Source organism: Macrosteles quadrilineatus, unplaced genomic scaffold (assembly GCF_028750875.1).
Source record: "Macrosteles quadrilineatus isolate MER2022 unplaced genomic scaffold, UCM_ALF_1.0 Scaffold_2__2_contigs__length_208266976, whole genome shotgun sequence".
Classification (NCBI taxonomy): Eukaryota; Metazoa; Arthropoda; class Insecta; order Hemiptera; family Cicadellidae; genus Macrosteles; species Macrosteles quadrilineatus.
Window position 1 is genome coordinate 36,063,688 of NW_026542595.1, and position 20,067 is coordinate 36,083,754.

Below are 20,067 nucleotides of genomic sequence, written 5' to 3' on the forward strand. Positions count from 1 at the left end.
TTTAGCCAGATTACCTTGGTTTCGTTGTTCTTTAACCATTAGATCATCAAAAGCGCGGCATCTTGACATTGCTACGTACAATTCCCCATGCTGAAAGCAGGGCTCTGGCAGATAAAGACCAACTTTTCAAGTGTCTCTCCTTGAATTTTGTAATAGTCATGACAAAAGCGATTCGACATGGGAATTGTCGACGTTGGAATTTTAGAGGAAAATTTCTTTCTGATGGTTCTAAGCTCAATTGGGGCAGTAACACTCGTTTTCCAGCTAAACTTCCAGTAATAATTTCAAGACTTAGGAATTAATGATTCATCTCTTTCACCTTTAATCTGGCTTTATTAATCAGTCCTTTTTGTGGATTTAAATTTCTAAGTAAAATTACAATTACACACTTTTTTCGCATAACTTGTGAGGAGGTAAACCACTTGGTGCTAAAGTGTGAAGAAATTCATCAGGCACAAGTAACGGGTCTCCCTCTTCTTGAATCAAAGTGTCCACCGAGTAGTAAACTCGGCTGTCATAATTTTAGTTGCTCAACTATTTTATTACTTATTTCGTCACAAAGTTCATTCTTTGGTGAAAGTATTGCATGATTTTTTTGTCCTTTTTAAAGCATCTTCAGAGAATCCTTAACTGAAGATTTTGTCAATAATATTTTAATTCACAATACATTGGGGCGGAAGACGTATCACCAAAGATACCACCAAGCACCGGAAACTCACCAAGACACCAAGATCATTATGGTAGCTCTCTTGGCCATTATCTATTCATACAAGATATTTAGCAAATATTGATTCGCTTGGATTGGCTCTCATTTTTTTTGCAAGTAAAATCTTTTTAAACATTGGCCATAAAGGTGATCTAATTATTGAATGTTCTACTATTGCACAGCGACTCGCGCCAGGTACTATGGGAGCACATTGCCGAAAATCACCCCCCAAAACAATCACCTTTCCACCAAAAGGCTTTTCTTGGTCTTCTCTTCTGGCAATATCTTGCAGTAATCTTTCTACAGACGATAAAGCTTACTTGATAGACATATGAGCTTCATCCCATAATATTTCTTTACAATTCCTTATATAAATCTCCCTAACACTCTGAATGCAACTGCACAAATAAACTATCCCATTTCATCAGCCATCCTTGTATTGGAAAGTAAACTGATAAACAAACAGAGAAAGTAAACATTTAAATGACGCAAGAGAAAGAGGTTATTTTTATAAATGCAGATGAAATGAATCATATGTTTGATAAACTTAACTAAATTTTCACCTATATAAAAATACATGGCAACTTTAAAGTCCAATGGGGCGAAGCACATTGAACTGAGCGTGACAAAAATTATTCCATGACTTCTGCACATAATTCCCTTTAATTTGACACAACAATCATCAAAATCGATTAATAAATAAAAGAGTTTTGCTGTGCACAAGAAATTCCTTACGGAATTAGTATAATAGATAGTGAAGCTATTATTATGATAACGCTATCTAAATGTTTGTGAATTCGTACCATTTTAATGTTTTTATGTTCGTATCGTCCTTGTTTTAATCGTGTTTTTGACGAGTTGCAAGCTTTGAAAATGTTGTATTTGCAACGAAACTTGTAGGCTGATTAGCATTATTAATCGTAGGACTATTTGAAGGAAGTATGTAAAACCTATCATTGTCTTATTTTTATTGTGTTTAATAACTTTTATTTCAGTGGATGTGTGGTTGTATTACGTTTCTGATTATCTAACGACTTAGCGGACGCTTTATTCACGTCTCTACGATTTGTGTTGTATGAAGTTAGTATGGAGATAAGAGACCATAAAGTTCTTAAATTTTGTTTAGCTGTAATTGCGAATGATGTCACTGGTGTATTTATGGTTTAGTAATTTTAAACTCTCAATGGCTGATATTATACATTACCTATTGAGAAGCGGCCGTGCACCGCAGTAGTTTGAATTAGAGTTAGTTTCATTTAAATTAGTTGTTTTAAAACAACTGTATACTGTATGAGAATTAAAATTAATTCCAAAATGATCGGGTGAGCCGATTTTTACAAACACTTTTTAAATAATAATAATTATTCAATTATTAGGTAGCTTATTAATATTATATGTTATTTTTATTTATATTTATTTATTAATATTATTACGTTGTTTTCGTTTTAGATTGTTTTGTTGTGATGTATTGTTTTATAGACTGTTGTTCGTGATTTTTTTTTAAAGATGGATTATTTATCATACAGTATCGATTGTATTCTTGGATTGATTTTAAGAATGTATTTTATTTAGTTTAAGTAGGATAATTACAAAGGTTATATTGAAAAGCATAATTGTATCTGAAAAACGATTGCTCAATAGTGATCTTTTCATTTATTTATTAATGATGTTATAGTCTCCGGAATGCCAACAAATATTAAAATAGTGAAAATAGCTGCTTAATTACAATTTATATAATTATGTTTAGCTACTAGTTTTTGCCCATCTTCAGGCTCTACTAGAACGACTTACTTTAGTCATCTTCTGCTGAAGATATATAAATACAGTTAAATGTTGGATTCTATTCAAGATTACTGAGAAACTTCGTAACAAGTTCATGATGTTTTTATAGGTGAAAGTTAATTTCCATCCATTTCACTACGTGTTTAATGAGTCTCAATATTTCACAATAAAAAAAAGAGTAAACAGAGTAAACACAAGAAATCCCTACGATAACGCCCGTTTATCTGTAAATAACAGTTCAATGGGAAATACGTGAGTGTTGAACTGTTGGGAAAGCCAAGCAATTTAGCAGATTGGCAGAATTGGCGCCAGGCCAAAGTGAGGTTATGATCAGCTGTTTGGTAGACTTGAAGTTCAAGGTTCAATCAGCTGGGATAATCATTCCTGTCGTCTGCTGGCTGTCAGCTGTCTCAGTCAAGATGAGGCGGTGTTGTGTTCAGGTAGCCGTGGTGTTTGTTTTGTGTTTGATGACACTATCTCTGGGATCCTCTTTACCCCCGGACCCCGCCGTGGTCAGGACAGCTCTAGGTAACTTGAGAGGCAATAGCTTGGTTACCTACACTGGCACATCCTTCTTTGCCTTTAGAGGAGTAAGGTATGCAGAGGAGCCTACAGGAGATTACAGATTTAAGGTAAGAATGTTAGTACCTACTGTTTTATTTTGTACGTAAACATACTAAATAATAATCAGGCATATTTATGTATTTTGTTCACCAATTCTTCAACATAAACTATATGTAAGAGTTGAAATTTCGAAGCTGTAAAACAGTTATAAGGAATTACTGTAGCTTAAAATGGTGCAAACTATAACCTTTTTAAAATAATGCAATATAGTAGCCGCATTATAGTATCATAGTGGATCATATTAACGTATTATGTTTCAGACATTCTGAACATATAAAGTACTTATTTTATTATTTATCTGTCATACTTTTTACAGGATTTGAAATTATTATGATACTTTTAAACGTTGTTTTTCCATTCAGAATATTATTTTCAGCTTTATCCTATTTTGATATTAGCTGAATTAGCAGAATGTATGTAGGCCTATTTTCTCAGTTTGAATGTAATGTCTAGTTTTAAAATTTATTTCGTATTATTTTCATAAATTGAACATCATTTCTGTGATTCTGTCTAAAGAGAAAAGATAGTGATGTAGGATTGCAGTGGTACTAACAGCGAATTTCTCTATAGGGAAGTAGCTATTACCGTAGGTGGCAAGGTTAAATTTAGGCCCAGGACCAATTAACTCTTTCATTTTGATGTCGCCAGAGGCCAAAAAAACAATTCGTTCAAATTTATATACATATAATATTAGTAAGATATATGTATATATATATATATATATATATACACCCCGTGACTGCATGACTTAAGAAATTTTTTGCGATTTGTTAAGTGTTTTTGTTAAGTTATTGGTAATGAATAAAATAAAATAAAATGTAAATTTAAAATTTCCATGTTATTCTTTTGGAGAATATTGTAAAATGTTTTAGTTTGCTTCTTTATGCATATATTTTTTATTAAACATGACAAATTTATTTATTGTATACTAAGCTATTAATATTTTACTAAAACACACTTTCTTAGTTTCCTTGTAGCAGCAAACCTAGGTACTCGTTAAAACTTACGTTATATGAAACTATAAAATAGATTTACTTGAAAATCAATTCAGACAAATGGAAATTCGCTTAGTGAGCAGGGGTTATTTATTTATTCGAACAACACGTAATAGTTGCACTCACTGTTATTAATATTAACAACACTTTCGACCTTATTCGTACTTGATTTAAAAAGCTAAAAAGAGTCAATCTCTTAATCATTTTAATAATACTATGTTACTAAAATGCCGTGCTACGTGCATTTGGTTATTTGTACGCAATACGTGTTGTTTTTATACTATAAAATTAATTGTCACCAATCAATTAGTCACTTGAAAAATATTCTTATTATCCTTCTTCAACGTTTATGGCAATAATATTAGAAATTCAATTTAGTTTTAGTACTCACTGTTCAGAGCATAAAGGCTGGTTTTAACAGTAAAGATAACATTTAAGGTGCTTCTGCTGTAAAGATGTAATGACCGTGAATATGTCTAGAGCACGCCCTGATATATAGCAGACAGTTAAATGAGTATGAGTGAAACTTTTACATAATAGATATTCTGAAAGCAACTAACTATATAATAACTAATAACTCCTTGGTGTAAGTTAACTTACTATGACTAATGGAGGATTAGAAAAATGATCTGTTTTCATATCTTCCGTTAGCTTGTTATTCATTATTTGTAAAGGAATGCTCTAACCCGGATCTTGCTATTATAATGTCAACCTTTTGTTGAATACCCCAACAACAGATTTAAAAAAACAAGCTCAATAACTAATCGACTACTGATTCAATTTTGTAAATATATGGTGATTACAAATTAAATAGACAAACTGTATATTAATTAAATATACAAACAGTCTATTTAATTTGTAATCACCCTGACTAATTGTGAGCTTATAATGATAAAACCCAAGTGGAGGAAGCAACACATCTTAAGCCATTTTAGAGAGTGAGATATCATATCCTCAAACAAACTACCCACCCTGAGGTACTTCGCAGGGTGGCAAAATGACAACTTCAAATATCTGATTTATATTTTTCAAATATAGAATATAAAACATTAAATACTTTGTTAGTTTAACAAATTATTGTTGAGTTTCTAGTGTTTAACTTTAATTTTTTTCGTGATATCAATTAGTTTTCCTTACACTGGAGACTGTTTTGGAGTTTTAATAAATATCTTCATTTGCTAAGGAACAAGTAACATCCTAGATCAGATATACCACATTCAAGGATTAAATAAATTGGTTCATAAACCATTAAAGTTCCGATTAAGTGTCCTGTAGGTATTTCCTTAGTTAAGTCAAGGTCCCTTTAAAAAAATCAATTTAAATAAATATTAACTAATAATGTGCTTACTTTACTGTTGCATACAATACAATAAATAATAATGTTTTTTAATAGAATATTTTTTCACTATTTCTATTTTCACTTATTTACATTTTCATTATTATTATTTTCTTACACTTTTTAATAACTTTTAATGTATTTGTAAGGGAACGGTTCCAACCGTGGTTTTGTTAATATCTAATGTTGAATCTAATATCTAATTCTATATATCTCATAGTGCTCTTATGAACGTTCTGATTTCTACTAGGGCTAGTTACCAATACAATCACCAAATGGGCAACTAGGGGAAGGCAGATCCCCCAGGAAGCCAAAGGGATATTTTATAATTCTCAAGTAGGCACATAAACTATTTTTTTTTCCTTTTCTATAACAATGTAATTGTTGATCCAAATAAATTATTTACCATAGACCCTGATGTAAAAAAACGTTATCTCTAACATTGACCAAACACTGAATCCCACAGCCATGTCTGTTGTTCAACTGTAACACACTGTTGACAGCCGCCAGTCCCGGTGAAGCCGTGGGGGTCTCAGGTCCGAGACGCAATGGAGGATGGACCCGTGTGTCCACAGCCCTACGCTTCACAGATAGGACCCAAGTGGTCAGAGGATTGTCTTTTCCTCAATATTTACAGCAAAAAGGTAAACATCAACAATTTTGAAAATTGCATGGTAATATATTGGAAAAAAACGTTTTAATTACATAAATAATTAAAATAATAATGTAATATGGTTTTCTTATACAGGAAGTTTTTTACCATCACTACCACCTTAAATGGGTTAATTTCCATGCAATTTGTATTTTTTTCTGTCGATGAATAGTATAAATTAGGATGTTGTTATACGGTCTAATGTCGACCATAGTTTGTTAGAAAGCATAGTAGCTAAGAGCAGTCAAGCTTGGTATAAAACCCCTGCTGCAGCAAACCTGCAGACTAAGATAATTTCCATTTACCTGGCTAGATTTCCACTCACTCTTAAAATTGTCAGATTTATTTCCTATTTAAATAACAGTACCGGGTGTGAGCCTTGCTCAGTCCGTTCTGGTTAATTTAGGTTTAATCGTTAAAACAACATCATAAACATACAAATTTTATATTTTACAAAAAATATTTTGTTACAAACCATAGATAATTGTTCGCTGAAATTATAACAAGTCTGTCATATAAAAGTATGCAATAAAATAGTAGGATAAACATATGATCTTACTTAAGTTTTATTAACATTTATCGTGAAAAAAGTAGTGTGATATATTTCTTGGTACTAAATTTTTCCTTAAGTAAAATTAAACTTCACCATGAGCGTACTCTCTAAAATAATATCGTACATAAATTAGATGATTAGCTGAAGACAGATTACATCCGATTCAAGCTTATATTGTTTTACCATAAAGATTATTGTACTACATACACTGTCCATATTATGTAAACCATAAAAACAGAGTGTATACAAAATTTAAAATCTACCCTTAAAAAAGAGTGAAACATTGATTTGACGCCAGTGCACTCAAACGTCACCAACATGGAACCCTTATCAATTATTTTCTCCTGTATCGAGTAATTTCCAGTGTAATCTTTGCTTCATATTTATAACTAATGTTTTTCCTTTTGAACCAAATTGTGTAATTTGCTAGTACTGTATACTGAGGGAGGGCTAGTTATAAACACATTTAACGAGTCTTTTGTTTTTCCTTGTTATTTTGTTCAACCAACACAGCTAATTGGCAACCCATAAGGCCAATGTTATTTTTTTTTTCAAATGAGTTGTGTAGAAAAATATGAATTTCCCTGAGGTAGTGCCTGTCGCCAATCACGTTTTAAGGCTATAAATCCCTAGTTCCAAAATTTAGTAAATTACTAAAAGATGGCTGATTTTATGAAAAAATGTTAAGATTACTTTCTTTAGCATTTTTAATTACTTATTAAACGATACCAAGTTCAAAAAGATCGAATATGAAATAGCTGAAATTTTAAGATTTTTAGTTTTAAAATTGGGAAATGTTTACTAGCTTAGCCTTTTTCTACCCCATTTTATTATTACAACTAAAATTCGTAATATTTCAGCTCTTTCTTATTTAATCTTTCCCTACACAGCAAGTCATTTTTCTTAGTTTTAACTTGCCGTAACTCCTAAATGAGTAGCTTTAGAGAAAAAATACCAAGAATAAAACCTTTTAAAATGGCATTTACTTTCAAATAAATGCATACAATATAGGGTCTTCCATAAGAAAAATCAAAGTTGGCGGTAATATTAGAAAAATGGTGGTGAATAAAACAGCTGGCATGCTTATTATCAGAAGATTAATTTTACAATTTTCTTTTGACTCAGCAAAGTGTACACTTCAAAACGGTGTCATTATGTTTACAAACGATGCCAGTAAGCGTAGGGGAGCATCTTTGCGGTTTACAAAAACTACTGAGTTAAACGCAAAAACGGCCCTTGCTTAAAAATCGACCCTCATATTACACCCAGACGTATTGTATTAAACATATCTCTACTTCCAGCTATCTAATAATGCCAAGCAGCCAGTGATGGTGTTCCTCCACCCTGGTGGTTATGCTGCTGTCACAGGGAGCAGCTACTGGGATGGTCCACAATATCTGCTCGAAAAGGACATTGTACTAGTCACTATCAACTACCGCCTTGGAGCTCTAGGTAAACCTGAAAGAAAACATTGGCTTTTAGACAATGAAGTAGACGTCACATCTAAATGACCAACCATTGCCAATGTTTATTCAAATAGAACATGCTGAAGTTAAATGAGCCACTCACAGCTAGTGTACGCTGCTCATAGTTCATTATCATCCTTCATTTTGGTTCAGTTAGTAACAAAAGCTACTCAGCATTCTACACTCATTCTTTACTCACATTTGGGTTAAAATATGCACCTAGGTGGCATCCCTGTCTCAAATAATAATTAATGATACCGGCAATATAAATATGTTACATACAAGTATATACAGTCTGTTGGGGGAGTGAAGTATATCCAAACAAGTCAGAACAGCTGTCGAGTATTCTCGGCTTGCATTAGATGTGCACAAGTATCAGCTTAACATGGAATTTGAATGTCTAATTCTTTTAACAGTAAATGATAAAAAAATATATGTGGCAAAAGTAAAGCTATTGCCAACAGTAAATAGCAGTAGGGCTAGTATTGTTTAGCTTAATTTTGATCCTAACACTGTTACCTTAATGTGATGTTTAGAATTGTGTTGCATCAATGTAAAATAAATTTGTTTCAACGTTTTTCATGACTTAAAACATTATTTTTGACAAGTAACCCTGTTGCAGGGTTTTTGAGCACTCAAGACACCATTTTGCCAGGGAACTACGGTATGAAGGACCAAGTGGAAGCTTTCAAATGGGTCCAACAGAACATATTGGCATTCGGAGGTGATCCTGACAATGTGACTATCTTCGGGTACAGTGCAGGTGGAGCCAGTGTCACTCTTCACATGGTGTCCCCGTTGTCTAGAGGTAGGTACAAACACAACCAATACATAAATGCTTATTCTCAACTTAAATATGTGATAACTAAAACCAACATCTAGAAATTGAAGGAGTAATCGAAACTAGATCAAATATCCCTCTCTTTACTTAAGGTGAACTTTGGTCAATCTGGGTCCATCTCGAGTATGATCTTGGCAAAAGTCTACAGAACTTCATCTCCGATCATATTTACATATTTCTGCTCGTCAGGTAGGTCAGGGTCCAGGCAGAGCCATTATTCTTTTCAGGCACTATGGCCACATGCTGTACAGTACACAGTATACAGTACACATACTGTACATAATGGACACATTTTTGTACAAAGTGAAAAAATAATCATAATAAAAAATAAATACCAGAAAACAGGTAACAATGGCATCAGTTGCAAAGATCAACAAGTACCTAAATGTGACTATGGGTTACAATATTGATTTGAAAAAAATATCTCATTACCAAATCATGTGATTATTGATCTGCACAAACCATCCATGATTGATATTTAGGTCCAGTTCCACACAATTTTGTATATTTTAAATCTACCAACGTAATATATTCCCTATTCCTTGTCCTAGGCTTGTTCCATAGAGCCATAGCTATGAGTGGATCTTTCACATCAGGCTGGGCGTTAAATCGAGATCCTAAATCACTGGCCTCTCGACTCGCTCGACATCTGGGGTGTTCATCCTCTGACTCCAGACTCATCTATGCTTGTCTCATGTCTCACTCTGCTGAGCAGATAGTCAATGCTACCAGTCTTATAAAGGTATCTGCTACCATAACAAGTTAGATTCTATCTTACAAACGTTAAATGTAATTAAGGTAAGTTGTTTTTAGAGTTGTGTAACACATATTTTGTGTTTTTTTTTTTTACATTTCGAGACTTGTAAAGATATGTCTATTGTTCAACCAGTTTGGAACTGCTTATTTAGTGATCAAACTGGAGAGGAGATAAGGAGATAAAGGAGTGGGACAGCGTTTGAGATCTTTTATTGTAAGAAACCCTATTTTTAAAGTTATCAACTATGCACAGTAAGAATTTTATGATTTGGAGACAGGAAAAACATTTTCCACTTTTTTCATTGGCAGTTTTTGTTTTGTTACAGCACAGTTATGTCTACAGAGTTAAGGACATGATATGGAGAAGTAATAGGATAGATCCTGTTAGAATTGTGGTCGCAGAATGTTTTTTCAACTTCCCTCATTGTATTAAATATGCCTTACCAAAATTTATATTTTGATATTTTATGCAGTTAAAAAAAATATTTGTAGGGAATACAGTTAAGGGGAGCTTACTCTGCATTAGAAAATATATTTTTATAAATAAAGAGATTTAAAGATCCAAAATTGTATTTGACAATTTTTTTATTATTATTTGGGGAAGATAATTAACTGTAGTAGTTGTGATATTTGTTGTAGTTTGATTGTAGTTTATACCAGATGGCCTGGTGCCTAAAGGGTAACAACCAAGGGTGTAAAATATATTATGGAGGGCATAATCTATATAAATAAAATTAGAGTTTTGTCTGTACATTGCTCAGAATCATAAACTTTTAGGTTATTTTTACGTTTTATACATTAGAGAAACCGAAACAAGTCTCATCTAAATTTCTGTCTGTCTTCATGTCTGTTACGACCCAAGAGCCATTTTACGCGGCCTACTCCTGAAAAACGAGAGTACCTATCAAGTTCCAAATCATTTTAATGTATTCACTGGATTGGCGAAATTGTATTTAGCCATTAAAATATGGCGTCACCACTTTGTAAATAAAATAACGGACGTTTAAAAACCCAATTTTGTGCGATTTTTTCTCCCAATGTTTAGCACATATTCTTCTATGAAATAACGAACAGCTGTTCAAATCAAGATTATTTCTTCTAGCTGTCACTGATATGTTTACATTGAATGTTGTTTACAAATACCGCAACCATTTCCGATCACGTCTTGAAAGCAAATTTAAACCAATTAAGATTAAAAACGTTTTTCCTTACATAACGGATTTAATTAATCGCAAGTGCAATAATATGTAGGGTAACAGTAAATGAAAATAGAGATTCTTTGTTTATAAAATTGTTCTTGAGTTTTGATAACCGGGAAATAGACCTTGAATCAGTGTTGTATATTGCTGGGAAACTTACATTTTTTAAATGAGCGTTTTCAGTCGAGACTCGGCACACGACCGACGCGCGTCTACTTGTCTATAGTAAAAATAAAAGTAGGCCTACTGTGTATTTATGTTTTATTCGTCATGTGTATAAGTGTACAGTTCGTGTATGTGTTTCAAAAACTCCAAGACGCACCTAATGGGGAAGCTCAAGACCTTTAGGACTGATGATGGCGATTTAATTTCGCCGAAATGCATCTCCTGTAATATGATACATTAGGATCGACCAGCGGACACAGGTAATTTAGCCTTTTATTGATTGTCATACCAATCCGGAACAACAACAAACTACATAAAATGAAGTTATGTATAATAAATAGTTTGGCCAGCATATCTGAAAATATGCAAACCAACTGCTGTTCTTTATATAAGAAGGTTTCAACTGATTACTATAAGATCCCCGTGAGTAGAACGGGTACACAGCTAGTGAATTATAAATTTAATAAGAAAGGAAAATATAGAAGGTATAGATCCCAAATGCTTTATTTCAAAACTCTGTGTTCTGTTATTTACAGGATTTTGCATTTGAGCCAATAGCCTTGTTTGCTCCTGTGATTGAAGTAGCTACAGATTCCAACCCATTTCTACAAGAAGACCCTCTAATTCTCATCCGAGATGGTCGTTTTGCTCAAGTTCCCTTTGTCACTGGAATTACTAGAGACGAGTTTGCTGCAAGAGGATATTGTGAGGATGGATCTTAAACATATAAATAAGTTTAATAACTTCTTTTGAGCAAGACAGTTAATTTGTCATATCTTCAGTCTTGTAAGCATTTCTTGAACTCGTTAAGCATTCCAATAAGAAACTAGTTTTGAGAAAGAATTTACCTTAGAATTAATTATATTTTTAATTCAGTTGATTATTTATACCGGGTGTCCCATAATGCTCCCCCCTGGTTAATTTTTGAATCGCTGCATGTAGTCAAAACGCTTCGATACACACTATTAGGGCAATGAAAAGTACTTTTTGGTAGTATTTTAAATTCACCTCCCATCACTAAATAGGGGTTGCTGGGGTGAATTTAAAACTTTAGGGGTTGCTGGTAGGGTTTTGATTTTTTTTAATACCAACCCCTATTTGCAAGCATCGGCATTAATTTATCGTATATTTCGAGTTATGCACAAAAGCAACTTCCTCCCTGTACATTTCTTATTGGAGTTAATTTTGGTTTTTCTTTTCCCAGTTCATTTGGCTCTTCTACCCAACTGTTTTTCATAATTTTGGTCTTAAATTAAAGGTATGCACACACATATTTGCCATAAAGCATCATCATTCATTTATCTACTGTATTACTGGGCCAAACTTTATAAATTTGATTTTTTCAAATTCTTACTTCATTAAAGGTGTACCGGTATTTGACCATTTCTAATTATATTATCCTATATGTTTTGGTCTAAGAATCATTTGACCTATTGAGTATTAAGATCACGATCAGACGTCCTGAATCACGAATCGACAATATATTATAATTATCTTAGGACTTATCTGCAATCATTGATATGCAAATCCATTTTTATTTTAGTTATTTTATATGTCTTGGTCTTAAAATACTCCTTGAAATAAAGGGTTTCATTTTAACCAGTTAAGTTCAAGATACTGTATTACTAAAGAAAAAACATATTTCAACGCTGTGTAGCACCACAGGGTCCTCTAGTTGTCATTAAAACCATTTGGGATTAGTTTGAGATCAAAAATGTTGTTAAAAAATAACATTGCTAGTTCCCCAAGTTGATGTAGATCTCAGGTCAACCGACTAATAACCACAGGAAATTCATTTGAAAATATTTATTTTACGTGCTTCACACACACTTTAGATGTAAACTATTTTTAAAATGAGTATGAACTTTTTAAAAACAATTTACATTCAATATTTATTATCTTAATCTTTCATTATTTTTTCAGATGTACTACAAAATAAGAGCCTTACAGAAGAGTTTAATAACAAATTTGAAAAATTTGCCCCAATAGAATTTATGTATGAAAGGGAAGGTGAACGTTCAAGTAACATAAGCGCAGAGATAAAAAGATTTTATCTTGGTGATCAGAAAATAAGCAATAAGTCAAAAACGCAATTTATGCAGGTATAAAATGGTCAACCTGTTTTTGCAATAAGAATAAGTATAAATCCTTGTCAATTTTAAGATATAGTTACAACAATCTATTATCTCTATTATCTATATATTAATTTGAAACTGTTTTTCTTTGTGACAGCTAATTTGAGAGAACGGCTAGGCGTAGAAACTCGGTAGAGGTGTCTAAAGAAAGGTCTTGGTCTGTAGATGAGCCATCAAAAGAGAAACGTGGTAAATTCCCTTGGGGCTCAGCCCCAGTGGCCTTTAAATTCCCATCCCATGTTATTCTTATGGGGGAAAAACGGGTTTTTGTCACAGCTAATTTCAGAGAACGGCTGGGCGTAGAAATTTGGTAGGGGTCTCTAAAGAAAGGTCTTAGTCTGTAGATGAGCCATCAAAAGAGAAACGAGGTAAATTCCCTTGGGGCTCTGCCCCAGAGGCCTTTAAAGTCTCAACAGATTTGTTTACATTATGGCCATATGTATAATTTTACACTACTTTTTAATGAAACAGCTGTTGATATTTAAATTGTGATTTATTGAATTTGTCAAAAAATGAAGTATTTGCAAAGGTTTTTTCTGATTTTAAAACCGATTTTCTTCTGCATCGTGTCATGTTTTGCAAAATGATGTTGTAATGTTATATGTGCAATCCAAATCAGTGGAAAATCCTAATATCACAGTAACTCTTAAAATATTTCTTATGGAGTTAACTTATGTCTATTGTATGGGTTGGTTTCTGCCTTTTTTTATCACTTCTTGGAGATTGTGCGTAGGTGTGTTGCACGTAGATGATGTTCTTTGGCGTATCGCATAATATGTAGAAATAATGTTTTTTTGTTCATTTATAATCGTTATTATAGAGAACCTAATGCGGCTATGAGTGGAAAACATTTGTAGAATACTCTAAAAAACAAGACCAGCTTTTGAAAAAAGATAAGATATTTACAAACAATTTTGATTATATCTAACTGGTGTGTACATCGTGAGTATTTCCATAATCTTTGAGTCGACTTTTATAAAGTCCTCGGAAATTATGACCGTTATTCGTTTTAAAATAACGCATGTAATGCTTCCCAATTGCTCGAATTCGAGCAACAGGTACACTAGTCATGGTAAATTGATTTTAGACTGAAATTAAAGGAAAAAGATTAAGATGTGAGGCTTGAAGAAGAGCCTCTATGTGATAGAGATTGAGGACAAACTAATTGGAATGCATTGGTACACTGTAGTAAAATTTGTGACGATTATTAAATGAAATACCCCCGCCGCAGCAAACCTGCCGACTAAGCGAATTTCAATTTGTCCGAATTTGTCCCCCGTAAAGCCCCGTTCCCATGATGCGATCGTGCTGGTTCCCGAACTCATTCAAGTTTATCCCCCTTTACACCTTTAAACCACATTTCATCAAAATCGGACAAAAATTACTCAAGTTATCGCGTTCACGGACGTATATATATATATATATATATAAATCTATATATATATATATATATATACATATATAAAAATTTGAACGAATGATGTTTTTGGCCTCTTGGGACATCAAAATGAAAAAGTAAATCGGTCCCGGGTCTAGGTCTTACCGTGCCACCTACGGTAATAGCTACTTCCCTATAGGGAAATTCGCTAAAAAATATTTTTTTTTGTTTTTAGTAGTGTCTGACAATCTAAATAAAAATAGCTATTTGTCACAAAGTATATCATTTCCACTCCAGAACAGTAGATGACCATACTTTTCTAAAGCTGCAATTACTGTGATTGTAATACTGTACACACAATATTTTTTTATACCACCATAATAAATTTGTTATAACACAAAGATAAACATTTTAGTCGTACATAAAATATCAATTAGGTTATGTTTTATTTTTTTTATTTTATTTTTTTTTTTTTTGCTTTTTCGGGTTGTTCATTATTTATCGAATGTTAGTGTTTTATAGAAACTTCAACAGTAAAATCAGCTGATATAATGAGCTATTTTGCATACCGTAGGCCTACTGTTACAGGTGTGGCAATGCAATCATTTATATGCAGTGGTAATGAAAATACGTAATATTCCAATTTATCGTAAAATTAATCTAATTTATTATCAGTCTATCTTTTTCTAAAACAGTTTTTGTCCTAAGATACAATTAACAGTTTTGTTCTAGTGTGTATTAACAACAGTCAGTTGAAATTTCTCTGGGAAATTAAGGAAACAAGATGCTGTTTGGTAAACTAGTCCCATCTATGTAAATTAAATGAAACTTACATTTTTTAAATTGTATATCTCTTGAATGTGTACAGTCTTTTGTTTTTAGCACATTTCACACCTCATCAAAACTGAAACAGGCCTAATTCAAATCTCCTTGTTCCTCCAACGCGAGTTTTGTTTCCACTTTATGCTCAAACAGCTCAACCTGACTTTGAAATTTGCAATACTACAATAAACAAAGTTGAAATATTTCTATGCAATTCTAATATACAATTTAGCCTTAGGGCCTTTTCTCTTTGTATTTATATTCAATGTATTGATACTTTATCGGTATTTGTTTTCAGATTTACACTGATTCATTGATAACATTTTCTGTTGTTCAAACTGCTCGGTTATTTGCTGCAAAAAGCTCATCAAGTGTGTATTTATATTTATTCGACTATCAAGGAAAATACAGCCACAATTATGTTCCTGGCACAAAAACCCCTCTAGGTAAGTTCTTACTCTTTAGAAAGTCTATTTACATCTCAGACTACACACTATTTAGATGGCTTTAAATTTGTTTGCAATAGAAATTTATAACACACTAGCAGAGTACCCATCCTTCGTACGGGGTTGGATATAAGTGTAAAATGCTTATTACAGTTATACCATTGACTATTGGATTAATAGTCAAAGGTTATACCCATGCTTTGCTTTTGCAATGGGAGAGGACACGGTTTAAGAAAATTTGGTTCTTTTAATTTACGGTATGCTATAGTATAGCACATCTACCAGAGTTCTACCACTGCACCTAAACAAAACAAAAAAGATAAATTCTCATTTTCACAGCTTTTTTTAATGCAAAAAAATTAATAGTGCTGCACCCTGTTGGTAAACCTTATAACTTTTTAATGCTATTTAATGTCATAGAACCAACTTATGTTTAGTTGAAGCAGCTGACAAAATTATTTTATTCCTTTTAAATGAATACCGTACTCATAATAACATGGGAAAGCTCCAGAGCCACTGAGGCGGAGCCCGAAATGGACTTTTGAGATAAGAATATGTGTCTATATTTTAATCGGAACTTTGAGCTATCACCACACCAAATTTCAGCCCAATCCGACCAGTATTTTTTGTGTTTACTTGTCACAAACATCCATGCATCTAATCTTTCTCACTTACAATACTATCCTAAAGTAGGAAGTAGGATAAATGATACAAAACAATACCAAATAAATTGTACATATGGCATAACAAATAAAAGGTATTTATTAATATTGTACTATTAATCATTATAGCTGTTATCGGTAATATACCTATAGGTATCAAAATTGTTTGGAGAAATAAATAATTAAATGTTCAGCTTAAAAGTATGCACCCAAGTGTCACACATGTCACTGTCTTTAAAAAGAATATTTATTAGTGGTGTTAATTATTGCTGTGCTTTGATAACTTACGGTACCAATAATATACTAGTGCTACAAAATATGAACTATTGTTTTTATGTATCTCATTAATCTGACAGGTATAGCCCACCATGATGATCTCATCTACTTGTTTTATATTTCCAAACTGTTCCCGGAGTTTAACTCTTCAGATCCAGATGCATCAATGGTACGAATCTTGACTTCAACATGGACAACCTTTGCAGCTACAGGGTAATTAAATTTACTAGTCAATTCAATTCAATTTGTTGACGCTGATTTAGGGACGCCACCTAGTTGTGTATTTTAACCCAAATATGAGTGAAGGATGAGTGTAGAATGTTGTGAGATGATCTGTGTAGCTTTGTTACTGACTAAGATCTGCTGATTCATCAGTCAGGATCATCCATATATAAATCCCAAAGTACCCATGAACTTTTGAGAAAACTACAATAAGTCACACCCCCATACTTAAAATGTTCGTCATGACGAAAAACCTTGCGCAAAACTATCCATTATTTCATAAATCGCCCTTTAAGGTCGTAATTCCTTTTTAAAGGGGACTTTCCATTTACCTAATGTTAAAAAAACCTCAGCTGTACTATATGTTATTCTTTCAATTTACCTCAGGTGTGATTATTTTGTTTGTATTCTGATTTGTTTATTTCAGCTTAACCAATCAATAGTTTTATTGAATGAAGTCAAACGGGGTGAAGCATGAAGGCTGTGGGTAACAGCATAGGCAATTCTTTTTGTCTATGGTAACAGCTAGTTTATTCAAAGCCCAATGATCAGGGGCAGCTCTGGGTCCATATTCAAACCATCAATGCTACCAATAACCTCTCTTCAACTATTTATTCCTCTATCATCATACATATTCTAATGACATTTTATTGCCATAGTTTATTGTTCACTAAAAGGTTAATCTGATGAAAATATCAAACTAAGCTGTATAGTTCAATATTTTTTTTAAATAGGGCGGATTATATTAAATTAGTAGATTTTAATAGATCTACAGAATTCTAAAGAATTGAGTGGTTTCTATCTATGTGTCTGTTCTTAAAGCCATTACTCTTGAGTTAAGGATAAAATTAATTGTTACACCATTGGATGTATTTAATCACCTTTTCCACTAAGAGAAGTGGAAAAATAAGGGATTCTTTCTTCCTGACCTATAAGAATTTCAGCAACGAGGATTCAATTACATGCTATTTTGCACACTTCAAATAATCTGACACATCATATTGCAAATTTCACAAAAGCAAGGTGGACTTAGACTATTACTCTACCACCTCCTAACTAAAAAATACCCCCATCCCAGCAAACCTGCGGAGTAAGTGAATTTTAATTAACATTATCGGGTTTTCATTAAAATAATTTTTTAAACATGTCAGATTTATTCCCTATTAAATTCTCAGTAGGTTTAAAAGAGTTACCGGTACTTAGATTTGCTGCTACAATAAATTATATAAAGGGTCTTTCCAGAAAAATATCAATAGTTTTTATAAGTAGATAAATAAACTTACCAAAATTGGTCAAAATATCTCCAATACAACAGTTTACTTATTCTTCATAAGAATTACATGTGAATTAAAATATTTTAGTATTTTGTAATTTCCCTGTAACCATTTGGCTTACAGAAACGCTTCAATGTATAAAATTAATTGGTTTTTTAAGCTCTACCAAATGGTTTTGAAATAATTTGCAAAATTTTATGTTTTGAGAGTTAAAAATTTGAAAAAAAAAACTCATTGTTACCCCATAACCGACATTGAGACCGAGATACTGGATCAATTTAAGTTTTTCAATGTGTTTTTAATTTCTAAAATTATTTTTTGGATATATATTTGTACTTAAATGTTCTTAACATTGAAGTAAAACACCCAAAAGTTACATTTTAAAATTGTTACCTCCTCAAATAGTTTAAATTGGTGGATTTCAACAATGATTTCCTGCGATCACAGACAAGCTCGAAATGATTTCCTGCGAAAGTCAGCATATCCTGATGGTTTCCTATGATCCCAGCACATCCATGTTGATTTCTTGAACACGGTAAAACCCTTGATCAACTCTGGAAGTCGTTAGCAACTGAGATATTTTTCTGACAACGGCGTGCCAACAACCGTGATGATGTGTGTAGGGCAATATCAAGATCATGTTCTGCGATCCTAACTCGCGGCGTAAAATGAGGACTAATGGCAATTTTCATGTAATTCACAGACTTAAAAAAAATTTGTGTTTTGCCTAAGCCCAGGGCCCTTTGAGGAGCGAGGCCCTGTTTCTATCCTGTTTTTTTTTATTATTGTAGCGTTATATCCCTGTGATTAACAAGCTTGAGGATTGTTGTTTCTTGCAGAATCCCAGGTAACCCATGCAAGTCAACCACGTGGGAGCCACTGAGACGAGGGGATGACAAGTTTCTGATGATCAACAGATGTTACCGCATGGTTCAGGGAGTCCCCTTCCCTCGTAGGATGGCTCTTTGGAACTCCCTATTTCCACTGTCTGGACCAAGACAACAATATTACTAGACTGTGACAGTCCCTTGGGCTCCACCCCAGTGGCTTGTAAAGTTCCCATGTTATCCTTATGAAGAAAATAATTGTTTACATTATGATCATGTGGATAATTTAATTTCTGTTAATATTTTAGTTGTAATTTAAGGAAACGTGTGCTACAAAGAATATCTGTATTATTAATTCTGTAAGCATATTTTTTTTTATCAAAATTGTGATAGTTTACCAGGATGATGGGGAGGGCTCAAATTAAAGGTCTTGGCCCCATTGGTTCGGAAAAAATAGCAGATTATGTAAAAATCTACCGGAAAATGAGAAATAACGAAAAAATCTTCCATTTTAAATGCATTGGGATTGAAAAACATCAGCTTTGTTTACATTAAACATGTGACTACAAATGTATTATTTTTTTTTACTTTTATTAGCGAATTTCCCATATAGGGAATAAGCTATTACCGTAGTACTCATGGTAAGACCTGGACGCGGGACCGATTTTTTTTTCGTTTTGAGGTCCCTAGAGGCCAAAAACACCATCCGTTCAAATTCATATATATATATATATATTTATATATTTATATATATATATATATATATATATATATATATATATATGTCCGTCAGCACGATAACTCGAGCAAAAATGATCCGATTTTGATGAAATTTGGTACAAACGTGTAAACCTACGTTTATTCGAACGAGTTCGCGATCCAGCATGATCGGACCATGGGAACGGGTGTTTACGGGGGGTTTTATGGGGTAAAAATAGGTTTTTCCCATT

The 20,067-nt window shown here is 32.9% G+C and overlaps 1 protein-coding gene across 2 annotated transcripts; it reads left to right on the forward strand.

Annotated features, from left to right (window-relative positions):
- The first annotated feature begins 2,812 nt into the window (after nt 1-2,812).
- On the forward strand, nt 2,813-19,532 carry LOC128985992 (juvenile hormone esterase-like). 2 transcript variants are annotated; one of them, XM_054406035.1, is made up of 10 exons: nt 2,813-3,120; nt 5,947-6,087; nt 7,950-8,100; nt 8,737-8,922; nt 9,507-9,697; nt 11,612-11,780; nt 12,999-13,177; nt 15,709-15,856; nt 16,875-17,007; nt 19,130-19,532. In XM_054406035.1, the coding sequence occupies exons 1-10, from the start codon at nt 2,815-2,817 to the stop codon at nt 19,302-19,304; spliced, it is 1,779 nt and encodes a 592-aa protein (XP_054262010.1). In that variant the 5' UTR covers nt 2,813-2,814; the 3' UTR covers nt 19,305-19,532. The 2 variants fall into 2 exon arrangements, with proteins under 2 accessions (XP_054262010.1, XP_054262011.1); XM_054406036.1 differs by lacking the exon at nt 16,875-17,007 and having other exon boundaries at nt 19,130-19,288.
- Nucleotides 19,533-20,067: the final 535 nt, after the last annotated feature.